The following is a 19069-nucleotide window of genomic DNA, read 5'->3' as shown; positions in this document are numbered from 1 at the left end:
AGACAACGATATTGGAGTTGCCACAGATGATGTATATGAATATAAAAAACATCACCGAATTTACCATTTCAATGCTTAAATTATTTTGTAGTTTTCCATTTGATTATAAAACACATCGGTTCTTATTTTAATTTTAATGTCAGTTATGTTATTTTTCTATTTTATCAAATGATAATGTTCTACTCTTATTATAAATAAAGTTGCTTATAAAATGAGTAAATGTAGATATATATGTTTGATTGTGTAGGTGAATGATAACAATTGCATTGCATAGTTTGTGCAACAATGGGTTGCTTGTAACACTTTACAATTCGTAGATAGCTTCGTGTCTTTGTGTGCATTAACTGTCTGTGGAGAACGATGAAAGAATGTCTATTGTTTTATGAATTTGTGTTATATGTTGTGAGCATGAGGAAATGGCAGAAGACAGGAGAATATCTGTTTTATGAATTGTTATAACTAGTCATCCTAGATTCAGTTTTAAATCTCTACGATGTAGAAGTTTGAACCATATCTAAAAGAGGAATGCTAGGGTCACACCCTCTAACAAACTCCAATTATAACTGGCCACACTCCTCTAATTTTTTGTTTGTTTTTGAAAAACAACACTAAATCCAATCAAAAACAAGGCTGACAAACAACATTCTGGGTGTGAAAAAAAAAAAAAAAACTTTACTTTAACTTTGCTACGTTATCCCATGGTTATCTCTTTCCCTGTCTCATGCACCATTAGACATCCTTGTATCTGAAACATCTTTATGGGGAGATCTATTGTCTTTCTCGCGATGTTAAATTTGTTCCATCTCATAGTCATTTAGCTGTCATCGATATGTCAGTCTCATGTCGAAGTTTTGGACGTTAATGTCTTTGTCGCCGGTGATGTATACCGTTTTTCGAGATGGGGATTACACTTCTTATGAAATATTGTGGTTGGTTCTGGGTTCTGTTTTTGTTGCAGTTTTTAATTTGTTTTTTCAGATCTTTTGTTCAATATTCTGTCTATTTATCCTGGGTATACTGAAGGAGGCATTCTCTTTCTTCTTGTAATTGAAAATCAGTATAACCATTTTTTGGGTTATTAATTTAGATTTCAATAGGAATTTGGGAAGTATATTCCACTCAATGTCAATGGCATCGTTTGGGAGAAACAATTTAGATCTGAAAGTTTTTTTGGTAGAAGTATGCACGGTATTTGTCAATTGGAGTATAAAAACTTCTTTTAAAATGGTTGAAATTGCCAGAACGTGAATGATTGAGACAATCATGGTTGTGAGGCCTGTCAATCGAGCTAATTAGTTTTGTTATTTCTTAGCATTTGACTTTTTATCATATTAAACCTGATTCAGGCATGGGATGTATGATCTCTGAGTAACACAAACTGTTGTGGTAGAATAAGAATCATCACAGAACATCTCCACATTAATTAGCTCTCTTATATGCAATACATGAACATGCATGCTTGCATGGTAAACCAGTTAGCCTCCAATAACCACAATCACATACTCTAAGTCCAGGAAATGTATCTTTTTGGGTTATGCTGACACGGTTGAAGATTTCATCCAAAGTCACAACAATTTCATGCCCATTAGATATTCTTACTCTTAAATTAAAAAATGACCAAACATTTCAAGCATAAGTTGGGTGAAGGAGGTTACGGTTCTGTCTATGAAGGAGTGCAACAAAGCAAACACAAAGTAGTTGTTAAGGTATCGTCTAAGTCTGAAACCAATGGACAAGACTTCATCAACGAAGTTGCAACTATTGGAAGAATTTCCCATGTCAATGTAGTGCAGGTAATTGGATTTTGTGCAGAAAGAACAAAGCCAGCTCTGATCTACGAGTTCATGCCTAATGGTTCTGTTGATAAACACACATTTTCACATGAGCAAGGAAATTCATCCTCATTAAGCTACGATAAAATTTATGACATTTCTCTTGGAATTCCTCATGGAAATCAATACTAACACCAAGGTTGTGACATGCAAATCATACATTTTAGTATAAAACACCGTAACATTTTTTTATGAAAATTTCAACCCGAAGATTCCGATTTTGGTTTGGTTTTATGAAAATTTCAACCCAAAGATTCTGATTTTGGTTTGGCGAAGTTGTACCGAATAGATCAAAGCATTTTAACTAGGGGTGGGCATGGTTCGGTTAACCTAAAAAACCGAACCGAACCGAACTGAAATTTTGAAATGGTTCGGGAAAACCGAACCGTTTCAAGTATGGAGCTAACCGAACTGAACCAAAGTTATGGTTCGGTTAACCGTTTTCTTACCTATGAACCGAACCGAACCAAAACCAATATTTTGAACCGAAATGTATTTTTTTTTTATCCTTTTGTGAATTTAATTGTGTTTTTTTATCCTTTTTTTATCCAAAATGCAAAATATTTTTTTATTTACTTTTTTTAAGAATATAATTTTTTTTATTAATATTATTATTACACAAACACAGTAAAATAATAAGTTTAATGCAAAATATATTAAGAAGTAAAAATTATAGTATGAAAATTATTATCGATTATTTTTTGAAAGATATGAAGTAATAATAATATAGATTAAATTAATGTAATATATAAGATTAAACACTCTGTCAAAAAAAAAATATAAGATTAAACACGGTAAAAAAATATGTATTAATATGTAAAAAGTGCTTATTCAAAAAAACTTATTTTATGAAAAACAATTTATTACGATCTCTTTTTAAAAATAGCTTATTCAAAACCGCTTATTTTATGTAAAACACCTTATTTTAAAAAACAGCTTATTCAAAACAGCTTATTTTATGAAAATACCTTATTTAAAATAAACAGCTTATTTGATAAACAACTTATTTTTTTAAAAACAACTTATTTTTTTAAAAACAACTTATTCAAAACAACTTATTTTATGCTAAACACCTTATTTTAAAAAACAGCTTATTTTATGAAAAACAACTTATATTTTTTAAAACAACTTATTCAAAACAGCTTCTTTTATGAAAAACAGTTTATTCAAAAAAGCTTATTTTATTAAAAATAGCTTGTTACGATCTCTTTTTAAAAACAACTTAATCAAAACAACTTATTTTATGCAAAACACCTTATTTTAAAAAACAGCTTATTCAAACAGCTAATTTTATGAAAACAACTTATTTTAGAAAAACAGCTTATTTTAAAACAGCTTATTTAAAACAACTTATTTTATTTAAAACAACTTATTTTATTCAAAACATGTTTTGAATAAGTTGTTTTTTGAAAATAAGCTGTTTTGAATAAGCTGTTTTTAAAATAAGGTGTTTTTCATAAAATAAATTGTTTTTTAAAATAAGTTGTTTTGAATAAGCTGTTTTTTTAAAAATAAGTTGTTTTTTTTAAATAAGCTGTTTTTTAAAATAAGGTGTTTTGCATAAAATAAGCTGTTTTGAATAAGTTGTTTTTTTTAAGTAAGTTGTTTTTCAAATAAGCTGTTTTGAATAAGCTGTTTTTTTAAAATGAGTTGTTTTCATAAAATAAGCTGTTTTTAAAATAAGGTGTTTTGCATAAAATAAGCTTTTTAAATAAGCTATTTCAAATAAGTTGTTTTTTTTTGGAAAGATCCAACAAAGAGTTCAAGTGGTTTCCTTAAAAAAAAAAAAAAAGTTCAAGTGGTTTGGTTCGGTTCAAACGGTTCGGTTCGGTTCAAGATGGTTCGGTTATGGTTCAAGAACTGTTAATAAATTAACGGTTCGGTTCGTGAACCATTATAATGGTTCGGTTATTTTTGGTTTGGTTCGGTTCGGTTCGCACGGTGATTCGGTTCATGGTTCTTTTTGCCCACCCCTGATTTTAACTATAACAGCCTTAAGAGGAACATTGGGGTACATGGCTCTTGAATTGTTGTACAAGAACATCGGAAGTGTCTATAATAAAGCTGATAGTTTCGGAATGATGCTAATGGAAATGGCAGGAAGAAAAAAGAACAAAAATTATATAGAAAATTGTTGGATATCCAAAAGTGGATATCTCCATTGGAACCTCTCAACTAATTAATTAATGTTTATAATGTGAATCATTTTGACAAATTGTTCGAAATCAGTGAATCTTGTTTATATATTAATTTACTTTTATGTTAAAACATTTGATTAGAAATATTGATTTGTTTTTTAACATTCATTGTAGAAAGAATTTTGCATGAAATCAGAGGTCAAAGCAGAAACAGTATCTTGAGGCACACATTCTCTATCCAAACTAAATCAGCATTTGCCAAAGCAAATTTAGCTAATATATTATCTAATTAATAGGATAGCCAATAGTCACTATAATAATCTAAACATAATAAAAGAACTGAAGTCCAAACTTAAACTTTGCAATCCTCTAATACCATCCCAAAATATTATTTGGGCAGTGAGATATAGACATTGACCAGCAACTTATAGCATAAACGCTTCATAATAAGCATTTTTGTATAAGTTTGCATAGACTATTTTTATAGCATAAGTTAAAACTAAGTTAATTGTTTTTTTATATAAGTTGTTTCCTTAAAGAACTTATGAAAATATGTTGAAAAAAGCTTATGAAAAATGCTACAAGCTATTTTCATAAGTTCTCTTAAACATCCTCGCAAAACTTATGTCAATAGATAAGCTCAATTAAGTTAGAATATTCAAAAACAAAGTCTATCCAGCAAAATAGACAATTTTTCAATAAGCAACTTCACTGCTACTTGGCAATAACCTGCAATTTTTCTACCGTCGCCAAGGTTGTTGACGGCTATACATGCCATCTGCAACGAGCAATATATAAACTTGAGAATATACTCAAATATAAATTATAAAATTCACAACAACATTCCCAAATATAAATTAGGCCAAGTGTATTATGGGCCTTTAAGTTTAACGTTTGTACCGAATTAGTCTTTTTAACTTTAAATTGGTCATTTAAAGATGCATTTAGCCTATAAATTATAAATTAATAGAAGCAACAACAAAATAGCAGTTTGAAACTAAAAAAACTATAAGGACTAATTCGGTATGAACGTTAAACTTAAATAACCCTAAGATGCATTTTTCCTATAAATTATAAACTAATAGCAGCAGCAGCAACAATAATAGCAGTAGTAGTTAGAAAAACAAAACAAAGGTAAAAGAATAATACCAAGACACGAAAAGAAATCCTGACACAATAGAGAGGGAATCCAGTGTAAAATTTCAAAATTCCTCCTGCTTTGTAGGTTTTGACAGCGCAATCAAGAAAGCCGGTGTATGGATATTTCCCTTCAGCATCAGGTTGCATCTTCTGAATCTGAATCATCACATATTCAAATGGTAAACTGCAAGCAGCTGCATAAATAATAGATACAAAAATTGTACCTGAACAAAATATCCAATAGCAAATTAGGGTCAACTAAAGGAAGAACTCATGGAAAGCAGGTAGAATGAAACAGAGCATCAAACAAAGTTCAAGAGACAAATTGCAAGAGCATTAATGAAACAAAAGCGTATAAATAAAGGTGAAAGACTCATTTAATAAAAATTGGAACATTGAGCTCCAGAAAAAGGATAAATTAAGCCGCCATAAAGTTAAGATATATTTTTTGTTTAGTTGAACACCTCAGCCTGGCATGAATAGTTCAACTCATTCAACCTTACACAAAATGGCATTGGTTTGAACTAGTGTTTTTGCTATTAAAAAACTTCTAATCAAATAGTTCCAGCAATTTTGGCTTACTAAATACATATCATAATACCTATGATATACACGAATCTAGCTTACTGACAACGTATCTACGTTGTGGGGGAGAGACAATTAGGTAATCCACCAATCAGCTAGTAAATAAAATTCCGTTCCTATACACTAATCCCATATATTTGCCCATTACTCTATCCATATTCAACAGGGATGAGAAATAGAATCTCATCCCGACGGGTTTGGGTATCCCCGCCCCACCCCCGTAGCGCATAATTTAAAAAAAAAATAAAAAAAAAAAGTATTTTTCAGCCCTGAGAGCAATGTTGTATTACATTATCGAGATGATGGCAATCGATGGCTATGCAGATGGAGAAGAGAGAGATCGAGGGTGTGAGACGTGGAAAGAGAAGATAGAGAAATCAGATAAGTGAATGTAGTGAAATGATTTAGGTTTGAGTTTCTATTTATATAAAGGGGTAATAAATTGATTTTCTACGTTTATGATGGGTTTGGGTATTGGTTCAGGTGGATGGATACCTATATACGTACCCGTTATTTGAAATCAGGGAAACCCAAAACCAGTCAAGGTTTGGTTCGGGCTAATGCGAGTTTGGTTGTCATACCTAGCTAGGAAGTTACTTAGTGAGTGAGAGACCATTGGATACTATACTATGTTTTTTAATATTGGATAGCCAAAACCGAAAACATAATACACAAGCAATACATAAATCTTAACAACATACACATACAAAAGCAAAGGGACAGAACAGGTTCAAGTAAGATTACTTACACAGAGCAGTAGGCGTTAAGTCGAGACCAATAGTATCCTTGAAGAACTCTTTGGTTGGACGATAGGAAAAATACAGTGCAGCGACTCTTACAGCAGTAAGAGTTTTGTCATGCCAAAAAGGCAGACCCTGCATCAAGTGATTCAGGTTATACACCAGTTTAAAACATACCTAAACAAGTGGTAAATAACAAAAACCAGAGCCAAAGCCTAAAATATCAAAATATCAAAATAAACAATCGACAAAGCAAATCGAGGATGATTAAGAAAGTAAAGCAAGGAGGTGTGATTGAAGAAAATAAAAACAAGGTAAGAATTGAAAAAAACCTTGTCGGCGGCAGCAGCAACACCCTTATTCATAGGCACGGTGGATGGGAAAATCGCTTTCAAAAGGAAAATCGCTTTCAAAAGAAAATCAATAACCTTTGATACTCTCGGCACCACGGCACTCTTTTATATATACGGGGTTTTGCTCTTTCAAAACACCACTCACTTTTAAGGTGTTTGTGAATCACACCTTTTAAATTGGACATAATAAAACCCAGATTTTCCTCTTGAAATATGTGAAGACAAAAGGGTAGAATTGTAATCTAAATTATTAAGATATTCTTACTTTCCCTTTACACATGCATCTTCGTGTATACCATCATGATACACAAGTGCTATCCTATTAGTAGGGATATTCAAATCCAAACCGATCCAATAAAATCAAAAACCGCATAAAACCGAATAATATTGGATGTTTTTGGATGGCATTTTATGAAAATCGTTCGGATTGGATTGAATTTTCAAAATCAAACCGAACCGCATACATGTATTTTAATATATATTTCTATTTTTATAATTATAATATATTATATTAAGCTATTATTTATTTTCTTTTTAATTCTTTTAATATTACATGTGAGTTTAATTTAATCAATTTTGTTTCTCTTTCATATGTTTCAAAGATAATCAATCATTTTTATTTTGTACTATTAATTTTTTTGTAAATCATATGTTATATACCATATCAAACGTATTATTTTATCATATTTTAATAAGATTATTATTAATAAAAATAGTTACAATTTGTAATTTAGATATCCAAAAACCGTTCCAAATTAAACCGTGTTAAATTGGATCGGATCGAATCGATTTTTTAAAATTAATCATCCATAACCGAACCGAACCGCATATAATTTTATCTTTGGATCGGATGAGTTTTTGCCTCAAAACCGATCCAAACCGAACCACGAACACCCCTACTCATTACTTTAAACATTTTTGACACTTCGTTTGGATGGGCAAAGGGGCAAAGCATCAAAATGTCAAATGTACGCCATGAATTTAATTGAGATTTTTTGGTTTTACTATTGTTTCTTTACAATGTTTTACTACTGTTGTTTAACTTCGTTATAATATGTTTTTTATTTCAAGTTAAATACTACACAGCTCTATGAACAATAGCTAGATATCAGTAGAAAGAGTAAGATGCATTTATATCAGTACAATTGAAGAACAAGAGGCAAGCAATGGCGTAACGTGTACCGATGCTTACAAGAAGAAAAAAAGACCTGTTTAAGTTAGTGTGCAGTTGTAAAAAGCGTAAAAAAATAAAGGCGTCTCTAACCCTAAGTTCAAAGCTACTTAAAATGGCATCTCTAAAATACTATAAGTTCGCAAAACAAGCTTGTTACCATATCACATTTTGATCCAACAAGCTTTATAAGCTAATGCAGTAAACAGCTTATCGACGCTATCAAACATCTATAGTCAGTCCCCTTCTCTATTTTTCAGATATTTCGACGTGGGACTTCTTTCCTCGATTTGTTTTAGGGGCCTGGATAAACTTTCTTTCTTTCTTTCTAGTTTTATACATTTTTTCTTTTGACAGATTATACATCTTTATTATTTTGTTAAATGATCTTATTTTTATTTTTACTAGTGAAGGGACAGATAAGGGTGGGAATAGACAAGACTAGGTCAGGTGTCGATGGCCCTGAGCCTAGTATATGAAAGATTTGTAAGCTTAAGTTTGGCATATAGTTTTTCGTAGGTCTTTTTTTTTTTTGGATTGGCATAACCTATTTAAAAGTCTGATCTGACCTGAAAGTCTATTTACATGTCTATTTTATATTAAATCCATTAAATAGTCCATTTTATCTATTTTTAAATAGGCTCAACATGTCTTAAAATCTATTTTACTGTAAGGTTTGTCTATCAGTATAAGGCCTTAAAGGTCTATTTCACTGTAAGATCTTAATGTCTATTTAAACAGTCCATTATTTGAGTTGTTTCTTGTTTTTTTATCTTTGATATAAATTACATTTTAATACAAATAAAAATAAAGTTTTAATAATATGCATAAAAAGGTCGTCCTACAGGGCTTCTTATGCTTTTTTGATAGCCTAAGTTTGATCTATTTACTTAAATATGCTTTTTTAAAGGCCTAAGTCTAACCTTTTTAATAACCAAATCGTGCAAGGCCTAAACATGCCAAGTGGTAGACTCTTGTCGGCCAATCCGACTTATTCCCACCCATATGGACATACCTTACCTAAGTTATATGTACTTATAAATAAATGCGTGCACGTGCATATATAAGTATATTGTATTAAAAAAAGTATATTGTTGTACCAAAAAAAAAAGTATATTGTATTCAAGCGATTTTTTTCCTTATAAATTGTGTATCTTCCACACACAACTTTCAAAATTAATCATCCAGCTCTCTGAGAGTTAAATGAGTAGAAAATTCTCTTTAAAAATTTTGATGTTGATGCATGCTAAAACTCGAGTTTAAACTTGAGAGTTTGGTTAAGTTAGAAGAGACTCAAGTAGTTGATTTACATTTTCCCCAGCAATATACATTGAGTTAGTTGATTTACATTTTTCCTTGCAATATACGTTGGTTTTTTTTTCTGTTATATTAGACATGGAGTATCACTCATGAGCTTTTGGATGAGATACTAAGTGTTTTCTTCTAACTTAACTAGAGGTTATGAGTTCAAATTCAGCACTCGAAATACAACAATATCAAATCTTTTAATGGAGAGTTTTGCCACTCATTATCGTCATATCCGGTTCAAGATATTAGTCTTTACAATTGCACATCAAAAATATATACATTAGGGTTTCTCTCATTCCCTACAAATAAATAAATTATAAATCAAAAGGTATATTAAAGTAGAACAAAAAACACGAGAATTAAACTTACTCAAGATCATCTAACTCTTTTTTTTTCTTTCTTTCTTTCTATTTTTTTTCGCTTTTAACCGTGTGAGCTGCCACAGAAGATCATCTAACTATAGAAGTAAATAATTGTTTGGTTGGACACACTATTTGTATGAGAAACGATATTTGAACAATTATTTTGTGACAATTTTGTCAAAATAAATTTTGTCATAATCAATTCTATCCATTGCAAAACCAAAGACACACTAAGTATGCGTTTGATATGCAAAAAAGTGAAGGACAAGACAAGTCGAGTTGTACAGTGTTTGATTTATAAAACTGTTTCTTGTACAAGACAAATTAGAGGCAAGGGGACAAAAACATAAATTTTTGTCTCTCATTAAACAACAACACAACTTTTTGTTCCACGTCCAAGTTATCTGAAATACATAAATAACTTTTTGTCCACAAAAAATCGTATTAGAACAAAAGTTATTCAATAACATAAAAGTTTGTCATGTATTATTCAGTTTTTTGTTTTGCGATTCTATCTTGTGTTGTTCTATTTAGTACGCACTTCTAGCAATCAAACACATCCTAAAACTTTCTTCCTCTAAAAATAAGTATGAAGCTTTCTTCCTAGCTTTTAAAATAGAGTAAATAGTCAATTACCCCCCCTAAAATTGTAAGTTTCGTTAATTACCCCCTGAAATTAACAAAACTTCAATTACCCCCCCTGAAATTGCACAACGTTAATCAATTTGCCCCCTCCGTCAAATTTTTATGTTAGTCAACATGACGTTTTGCAAATACCCCCTGAAGTTTTGCACTTATGTGCAAAATACTCCCTAAACTTGAAAATTTATATTTTTTTTCTTATCCTTAAAAGTGATTGCATTATCACTGAATTGTGGAGCATATTAGCTAAATTTTGACGATATACAACCATATATTGGCAGTATGGTAGAACAAATTGGCAGTATTTGGTAAACTCTACAATAATGTTCAAAACTCAAGAATATTTACAAAACAAACATAAAAGTATTTCTTTGTTCCAACATTAGATGTTGTTTTTTCTTTTTCAAGTTGTCCTTCACCCCATTAGAGATCAAAAGGATGGTGGCTATCATGTTTTTTTATTCTCTTAAAAAAATAATGAAATATACATAATATAATATTATTACCATTTCTTTGAATCCTAACGGGGGAAGAAGACCATGATTCCTTCAAGATCTTTTATAAAGTGAGAGAAGTAACAAGTTTATGTATTTTTTCTTGAAAATGAGATAAGTGTGTTGGTGGTGTGCACCGCTCACAATATAAAGGAAGTGAAAATTTTTGGTGTGGTTAAAATTAGCAATAGCAAACCCATATATTTTGACATCTTGGTATTCTTGGTTATGCCAATCATATATTATTTATTATTTATGTGCTTCATTATGTATGACATGTATTAGTTTTCCATCTGACAAGTGTGGCTGTACTTTACTATGTTGACTTGCATATCATTAGACTCTAATACATGGTTAATGTTTGATCGTTTAAAGGAACATATATGGTTGTATATATACCGTCAAAACTTAGCTAATATACTACACAATTCAGTGATAATGCAGTCACTTTTAAGGATAAGAAAAAAATATAAATTTTCAAGTTCAGGGGGCATTTTGCACATAAGTGCCAAACTTCGGGGGGTATTTGCAAAAGGTCATGTTTACTAACAGAAAAATTTGACGGATGAGGTAAACTGATTAACGTTGTGCAATTTCAGGGGGTAATTGAAGTTTTGTTAATTTCAGGGGATAATTTCAGAGGGCAATTGACTATTTACTCTTTTAAAATATCATCATACACTAGAATTTCTTAACGGTCATATTTTTAAAAATATTATTTATTCATTAATAGCAACTTAACAAGTATGATATATTTGTTATTTCCTAAAATCTTTCCTTCAATCAACTTAAAATTGACAGCTCTAAACCTGAGAGCTTGTGGTTTAGTGATTCTAAAAAGAATTGTGATGTTGGTGAGCCACAGTGGGATGAGGGTGATTGGGATTCTCTGCTCCTCCGCAGTAGAGGCATCACCGCGCCACAACTCCAAATTCCCAAACCACTATAAAAGAGCAGCAATGCGTGGCTTAACCAAACACTTTTCATGCTTCTTAGAATCACAACTTTGCAACTGTCACCATGTCTGGTTTTGGTCATGCTCTTCTCTCTATGGTTAGGTTTTCTACTTTCTTCACTTCTTTACCTTTTTTGGATTTTTGTTCAATATACATTTACATTCTCATAATTTGTGTTGAGTTATGTAATGTAGAAACCCTAGTTGTAGTTACGCTCTGATTTTTGCTATTGAATTGCAATTGCTGTTCATGATTTTTGTTCTTGACTTTTCTATACACTATACTATGATCCATTGTTGTAGAAAGACTGTGCGATTCATTTTTCTAGGATGACTAAATTGCAATTGCATCATCTGATCATATTATAGTATATTTAAAGACTTCCATTGTTATCGAATAGCGGTGCCATGTTGGATTTTGGTGGCAGATTTTAACTTGACGCCGATATTCCACTATATCTGCACCATAAAACGATTGAGATTGCGAGATTTTAGGTCTCCGCCATAGACAACACCGACTTCAAGGTGTTTTCTGCTGCACGAGCCACCTTGCTAAGGCCTTTGGAAATTGGCAGTGGCACCCTTGTGTTACCAAGAAATTGGCCACGTTCTAGCACTTCTCCATGTTTATATACTCACCTGTATAGAGAGATAAACTTATTGTCACTTAGATAAGTAGTTGGATGGAAATTTCTGCAAGCTTTATTAAGCTAATTAATTCCCAAAGATCTTGGTTATGGTTGCTAATTGAAGTGTTACTAAAACAATCTCATGTTAATGTACTTAAAGAAGGAATGATCTTGAGCTTTATTAAGCTAGTTTCCTAAAGATCATAACCTTACCACAACTAGGGGTTTTCTCCAACCAATCAATATACATTTTATTTCACACACTGTTATGGTGCACTATTTTGAGTTGTTGTAGCTTTTGGATAGAGCATGTTTGTATGTGATCTGGTGGCGCAAGAAAACTCTTTACTGAGATGTATATCAACTGTAAAGGAAAGAAATTGGAAGAAAATCATGACTATTATAATCAAATTATTTTATCAATCAAGTCTTCACTCCTTAATTTGTTGAGTTATGAATCTGCGTATGTGTGTCCAAAACTGAATTACTTCATGCAGTTCAAGCAGGCACTAATATCTGTTGTGCTAGCTTACGGGTTTATGGCGCGTCACTTAATCGCAGATCTAATGTGAGTTGTAATCACATTATTCATCATAATTGTATTTCAATTGCCTTTTGTAAGCTTGAGCAGTGGATTTTGGATTTCCCTTTTTCTTTAATCAAACACACACACACACACACACACACACACACACACACACACACACACACACAGAAATGGGGCCTTAATCCATTAAAAAGGATATGGTTTATTGGTTTTCTTTGTGTGAGTGCTTCACATTTCTTATGTAACGCATCTTTTATCGTTTTAACTTGGTCGTTTTATTGTTCTTCAGGTTTAGAGCTGATTTTGAAACTGGTCTCCTAGTTTGGGAACATGCTGCTCTTGCTATATTAAGGGTTGTCATGTTGGTTTTATCGTATTGTGGAAGCCTTCGTTTCATGAAAGGCACTTTTGGTCTGGAGGAAATGAATATCGTGGTTTGTAAGTAATTTATCAAAACTATTGATAACTATTTTTTGCCATATAAATTCATATGTTTTTTTTAAAATGACTTGAACAAATTACTTATACCTGCCTTAACAAATGACTTATGTCTGAACGTTTTTGGCCAAATAAATTTCTATAAAATGTGTGTGATTTCTACAATTTTTTTTTTGGGAGTGTCTTTGTGATTTATTGGCTCAGTCAACTTTGAAGAGGTTGATTTTTTATTGTATCCTACCTTATTTTATTTTTTGGCTGAAACTTTAGTTTAACAAATTGTGCACTATACACACATCAAAAGAGAACCGGAGGAACCTAATAAGATTTGATTAAATTTTAGACCAAGTGTTGGCTTGTAAAAGGACAGGAGGTTGTTGCAGCTTGTTGGATATTTACAATGCAACATTCATGGTATGATACTATATTCACTCTCTTTATGTGTACCCAAGGGACTAACTTTTTTTGAATCTCTTGTTCAGGTGGTGCAGTTGTTGTATCAGTGTTTTTTACTCTAGCTTTCTTTTTTCCCATTGAATATGTGATTACTGAGTTTCGAGGGATGCAACCTAACACCGAGGGAAATTACCCCTACTCCGGGTATCTGGATTGTGCTCTTACAACCTTCGAAGAAGGAGGAATATTAAGATTTTATGCCGGATTTGCTAACCACTGTTCCAGAATTGCTCCCCACCTTTTGGTATTTTTGTTTTTGCCCTTGTTATGTGTTTCCAAATACCGCTGCATACTGTAATTACTCACTGGTCACTACTATTTTTCTTTTGACTGTTGTATATTTTGCTTATGACAGATGATATGCATGTTGTTCAACATGGGACGTTGTTATAGGTGATAAGACATGCCCCTTCTCTTATATTGATTATTATATTCCCCCCTCTCCCCAATGGTTATCTAGGTTGATTTTTCTCACCACATTTGCTATCTATGTTTCTTTTTTGTTTAGGTCGCCAATCAGTTGGCTTAAGAGTCTAGTGCAATCCATCATGACCATGTTGAAGAATTTTCTTTTGACATTATTCTATATGGTATTGTTTCTTCTGTTGTTTACCTTTTTGTAAAAAGTATAATTTTAAATAGATGGATTGGATGGATATTCATCCATTGAGAAAAATGATAATTGATAGATTGGATAATTTTTATGTTTATTACATGAAGTCATTTTTTATTGTTTTAAAGAACATTTGACGTTTTGATGGATTAATTTAATCCATCTAGTATATCCAAATCCAATTCAAATACATCCTATCCATGAATTTTGCTGAGCCTAAATTGGTATGAATAAATGCTTCGGCATTGTTGGCTGTGGTTGAATGTATCGATGTTTAATCTGAATCATTTCTTGCAGATTCTAGGATTGTCTGCAGCATTTGCTGGGCTGGTGTGGGGTGACACTATCTCTGCCACAATTAGACCATACTTGTGAGTTGCTATGATCTCATTATTCATCAATTATATGTCAATTCTTTTTTGTAAACAATGACTTTATGATGCACTTTCTTTAAGAGCTTTCTTCAGACATTGTTTTGGCTTTTAGGGCTTTAGAGTTTCCCTTTTTCTTCAAATAAACACACACATAAATGAGACCTTAATCCATTAAAAACAATATGTTTAATTGATTTTAACTTAATTTTTTTGTTGTTTCAGTTTATGGGCTGATCTCCTATTTTTCGAACAAGCTGCTCTTGGTTTATTAAGAGTTGAAGTCCATGTTTTATCTTATTGTGGAATCCTTCATTTCTTAAGGGAAACTATTGGTCAAGAAGAAATGGATATTGTTGTTGGTAAAGTGATCTTCCTAAACTATTCAAAATTGTTTTTGGTCATGTAAATTCCTACATCGTTTGTGATCGCTACAAATTTTTTAACAAACAGCTTGCTTGGTAGAATGAATTTAACACATTACTTGTAGCCAGCCTTAACAAATGACTTATGTAAATTCCAATTAAGTGTATGATTGCTACAGTTTAATTTTTTTGGGAGTGTCTGTGATTTACTGGCTCAGTGAACTTGAAGAGAGGTTGCTTTTTTATTGTATGTATCCTACCTTATTTTCTTTGCTCAAACTTTTTAATGGTATTGTGCACTGTGCATACATCAAAATTAAACAACCTGATAAGATTTGATGGCTCTGGCTGATTAAAATTTAGACCAAGTGTTGACTTGTTCCAGGACAGGAGGAATAGTTTAACCTTATTTTGTTGGAGTAAGTTGGATATTGACAATGCAATTGGGTAAAACTAACTCTTAATCCAACTATCAATTTCTTGTTGTTTAAAACATTGAATCCGGTTCTTTATTTTCACAATATCCATGGTATGATACTATATTCATAAACTCTTTATACCCAAGATATTGCATATTTAGTAATTCAACTTTTTTTTGAATCCTGTTCAGGTTCAATTGCAGTTGTTGTATCTGCGGTTTTTGCTCCAACGATAATTTTCCCCATAGAATATGTGAGGATTCAGATTCGGTGGATGCCCTATCATGGTATTTTTCATTGTATTACTCAAACGTTCCAAGAAGGAGGAGTATTGAGATTTTACACTGGATTTGCGGACCATTACTCTAGGATTGCTCCTTACCTTGTGGTATTGTTGCTGCTTATTAATTTTTGAATATATATGTTAAATTTCAAGGGTATTCTATGTTTATTAACCATTGCTTATCATATGGCAGATGGTTGCTATTTTGACATTCTTTCTCGAGGATGGTTGTTGTTCATGGTATATAATCCTTCCCTTGTTTTATATGTTGCAATAATATATTGATTTTATACCAGCCAATGGTTATACGGGTCTCTATTTCTCCCCTTGTTTCTTTTGTGTGCAGGTCTCCAAGCAAAGTGATCACGAGTATTGTGAAATACATATGGCTACATTTGCTTACCTCTGTGTAGAAAATTGTGTTTTTGATTGGAACTTGTAAATGTATAATCTGTACAGAAATTTGTGGTAAATTTGTGGTTGTGGTTGGAAACATGTAAATGTTTAATCCGTTCAGAATATTCTGAATTTCCAGCTTTACTTCACTACACGTTTGGCTAATTTGCAGAGCAGATGCTTTATTTCTTCTTAGCGGATTGAAGAGTTATTATTATTTTTTAAGGAAAAATTGCTAATGAGTATCTTAAGGGTACTTTTAAGACTTTAATATTAAGTTTTTATAGGAAGATATTTGTGTACTCAATCAATCGAAAATTGAAATATAAGTTTTTCCAATGAATAATCCATCCGTCTCAAAATAATAGTTGTTTAAGTTATGTGTACGATTTTTAAGGAAAATGATTAATTTTGTTAATTTTAATTTAATAATAAAATTAGTATCATTTACTAAAATACTCATATTAATTGTAATTAGTGGAGTAGTAAAGTTAGATGAAATTCAATAAATAAGAGTGTAATAGTAGGAAAAAATAAATAAATGCTACATTGATATTTTAAAGTGACAATTATTTTGAGACAGATATTTTTTTTAGAAAAGACTTATTTTGAAACGGAGGGAGTAGTTTCTTAATTGAGTATCCTTAAAGAGTGTCCTTGAAAACACTCGTTAACAAGACCTTGATTTTTATCACACCAATAGGCAAACGTAATTTTTTTTTATTAATGATATCTCAACAATCAAAAGTTGACAATTTTTAGGACAACCTTATTTTTTTCTTTGTATCTTGGGACAAAAACAACATAGAGAGTAAAAACATAACGAGAGTAGGAGAAGGAGAAAGTTGTCAATTTTAGGTTGAGAATACAATTTTTAAATTTTTTAAGGATGGTTGAGAATACAACTTATTTACGTAATCAGTTTTAAAATATTATTATTTTTTTTTATTAAACTCAATATTATATCCTTCAAAAAAAATTAACTGTGAGTAATGTTTTGGACCGGATGAAGGGACTAACTTATTTAACTGTGAGTAACGTTTAGGACCAAATTGAAACTTTTAAAATATTTTTTGAAATTTCTTCAAAAAAAAAAATATTTTTTGAAATTGAAACTTTTAAAGCATAAAAGTGCAGTTTAAAAGTTTTAAAATATAATCGACCAACTTAAAACCTAAAATAAAAAAATAAGGGACCAAACATGAAATTAAGCCTTAATTTTATTATTCTAAAAATATGACAAATTGTCCCTTCATTATTTTATGTAATTTTCCTCAATTGATCAATATAGTGATCAAACCTCTCTCACACGTGAGGCAAATCATACAAAGACCTTCATATTCTATTTCATAGAACTGATCTTTTGAGTTCAAACATAGCGAGAAGATGTGTTAAATCAAACTAAACTTCCTCTTTATTAGACAGATTGAATGATGGGCAATCATACAAACTAAACTTCTCTTCTTCTATCTTCAGTCCTTGAAACGCTTCATGTCTATCATTTTTCTCTTCCTTCAAGATTTCTAGCATATCCTCTTTCTCTTATTTCAAGATTTTATACAACTACTAATGCACACAATTCACACGGAATATCACATTTCCAATCTAAAGAAAATTAGTGTTCAATAAAGGAGAAATCACACATACAATTCACCGAGACACTCCGTAAAACCAAATCGTAGCAATCACACATACGAACTTTCAAACATAAGTGTATCATGTTAAGTGTATCGTATCCAACTAGAAGCAAATGCATAGTTAGGAAAAAATATGAATTTATAATCTACAAGTATTTTGTGCACTAAAATTGTTCTGTAATAAAATTATTCAAATTGAATAGCCAGATATAACCTTCATATTCATGTATCACTTAAATGACACTACTTGTATTGTCAAATCAAACCCCCCCAAAAAAAGGAGAGAAATGCATTTATTAAATAATTAGTACACTACATGAATGCAAAATTTAGCAATGCAAACTTGTAGTTGCTCGTGAAGTTCATTACTTACACCAAGGATGTGATATTAAAATCATACATTTTAATATAAAACATCATAACATTCTTCTCAATGAGAATTTCAACCCGAAAATATCTGACTTCGGTTTGGCGAAGTTGTACCGAATAGATCAAAACATTTTAACTTTAACAGCAGCAAGAGGAACAATGGCTCCAGAGTTGCTGTACAAGAACATTGGAAGCATATCTCACAGAGCTGATGTTTATAGTTTTGGAATGATGTTGATGGAAATGGCAGGTAGAAAAAAGAACAAAGATTATATAGAGAATTATTGGCAAGATTACTTTGCTAGATGGATTTATGATCAATTTGAGGAAACAATAGATACAAACAATGGAACACAGGAGAAGAAAAATATTGCTATGAAGATGATTGTGATAGCATTAAAATGCATACAAATGAAACCAGATGATCGCCCCTCAATGAATGAAGTGATAGATATGCTTGAAGGAGATGAAGTTCCACAACACCTTCCACCTGATCCTGAATCTCTCTTAACCTGGCAAAGGACGTTAGCAGATGCAAATGAATTCGATGAGAATGAATGAAATTGGCACTATTGGTTGTTCCAGTTATCATGCAAACGTTAAAGGGTACTAGTAGATAAGTATTACTTTTTTTTCCATGTATTTTGGTTTCGTAAAATGTAATCTATCTATTATAATGATAATTTGCATCATGAACAATCTTATAGACTTTCATTATGCAGTTGAAGCAAGATCTACATCTTTACAACGTTCGCCTAAGGCTTCTGCCTTTAGCTAAATGCTCTGCTTTGATCCTCTGGCTATACTCCTAATATTGCATGTTCCA

The 19069-nt window shown here is 31.5% G+C and overlaps 2 protein-coding genes and 1 pseudogene across 4 annotated transcripts; 2 read left to right on the top strand and 1 right to left on the bottom strand.

The window, feature by feature from the left end:
- The first annotated feature begins 1598 nt into the window (after positions 1–1598).
- LOC146933322 (rust resistance kinase Lr10-like) lies at positions 1599–19022 on the top strand (annotated as a pseudogene). The gene is made up of 2 exons (XR_015007423.1): positions 1599–1971; positions 18254–19022. The product of XR_015007423.1 is annotated as a rust resistance kinase Lr10-like (transcript).
- Positions 4201–6969, bottom strand: LOC146933324 (mitochondrial dicarboxylate/tricarboxylate transporter DTC-like). Its single transcript, XM_085705119.1, has 4 exons — positions 6768–6969; positions 6444–6570; positions 5120–5334; positions 4201–4748 (listed from the first exon to the last, which is right to left on the bottom strand). Exons 1-4 carry the CDS (start codon positions 6798–6800, stop codon positions 4629–4631), a joined length of 495 nt encoding a protein of 164 aa, XP_085561245.1. The 5' UTR covers positions 6801–6969; the 3' UTR covers positions 4201–4628.
- On the top strand, positions 11585–16386 carry LOC146933323 (uncharacterized). 2 transcript variants are annotated; one of them, XM_085705116.1, is made up of 11 exons: positions 11585–11818; positions 12847–12917; positions 13186–13334; positions 13817–14034; positions 14146–14183; positions 14299–14380; positions 14701–14774; positions 15000–15136; positions 15750–15946; positions 16035–16081; positions 16188–16386. In XM_085705116.1, the coding sequence occupies exons 1-11, from the start codon at positions 11786–11788 to the stop codon at positions 16252–16254; spliced, it is 1113 nt and encodes a 370-aa protein (XP_085561242.1). In that variant the 5' UTR covers positions 11585–11785; the 3' UTR covers positions 16255–16386. The 2 variants fall into 2 exon arrangements, with proteins under 2 accessions (XP_085561242.1, XP_085561243.1); XM_085705117.1 differs by lacking the exon at positions 12847–12917 and having other exon boundaries at positions 11622–11818.
- Positions 19023–19069: the final 47 nt, after the last annotated feature.

This window comes from Medicago sativa, chromosome 4 (assembly GCF_051527215.1).
Source record: "Medicago sativa cultivar Bolivia chromosome 4, Bolivia_mono, whole genome shotgun sequence".
In the NCBI taxonomy this organism is placed as follows: domain Eukaryota; kingdom Viridiplantae; phylum Streptophyta; class Magnoliopsida; order Fabales; family Fabaceae; genus Medicago; species Medicago sativa.
The sequence above is the reverse complement of the archived record's forward strand: the minus strand, read 5'-3'. Positions and strand labels throughout refer to the sequence as shown.

Excerpts from the sequence above, each read along its gene's own strand:
- LOC146933324 (XM_085705119.1), bottom strand. The coding sequence starts at position 6,800 with ATGAATAAGGGTGTTGCTGCTGCCGCCGACAAG. Across the intron at positions 6,571-6,767 it reads TTGCTGCTGCCGCCGACAAG|GGTCTGCCTTTTTGGCATGA; the intron begins GTTTTTTTCAAT and ends CACTTGATGCAG. Across the intron at positions 5,335-6,443 it reads CTTAACGCCTACTGCTCTGT|GTACAATTTTTGTATCTATT; the intron begins GTAAGTAATCTT and ends TATTTTGTTCAG.
- LOC146933323 (XM_085705116.1), top strand. The coding sequence starts at position 11,786 with ATGTCTGGTTTTGGTCATGCTCTTCTCTCTATG. Across the intron at positions 14,775-14,999 it reads GCCACAATTAGACCATACTT|TTTATGGGCTGATCTCCTAT; the intron begins GTGAGTTGCTAT and ends TTGTTGTTTCAG. Across the intron at positions 15,137-15,749 it reads AGAAATGGATATTGTTGTTG|GTTCAATTGCAGTTGTTGTA; the intron begins GTAAAGTGATCT and ends AATCCTGTTCAG.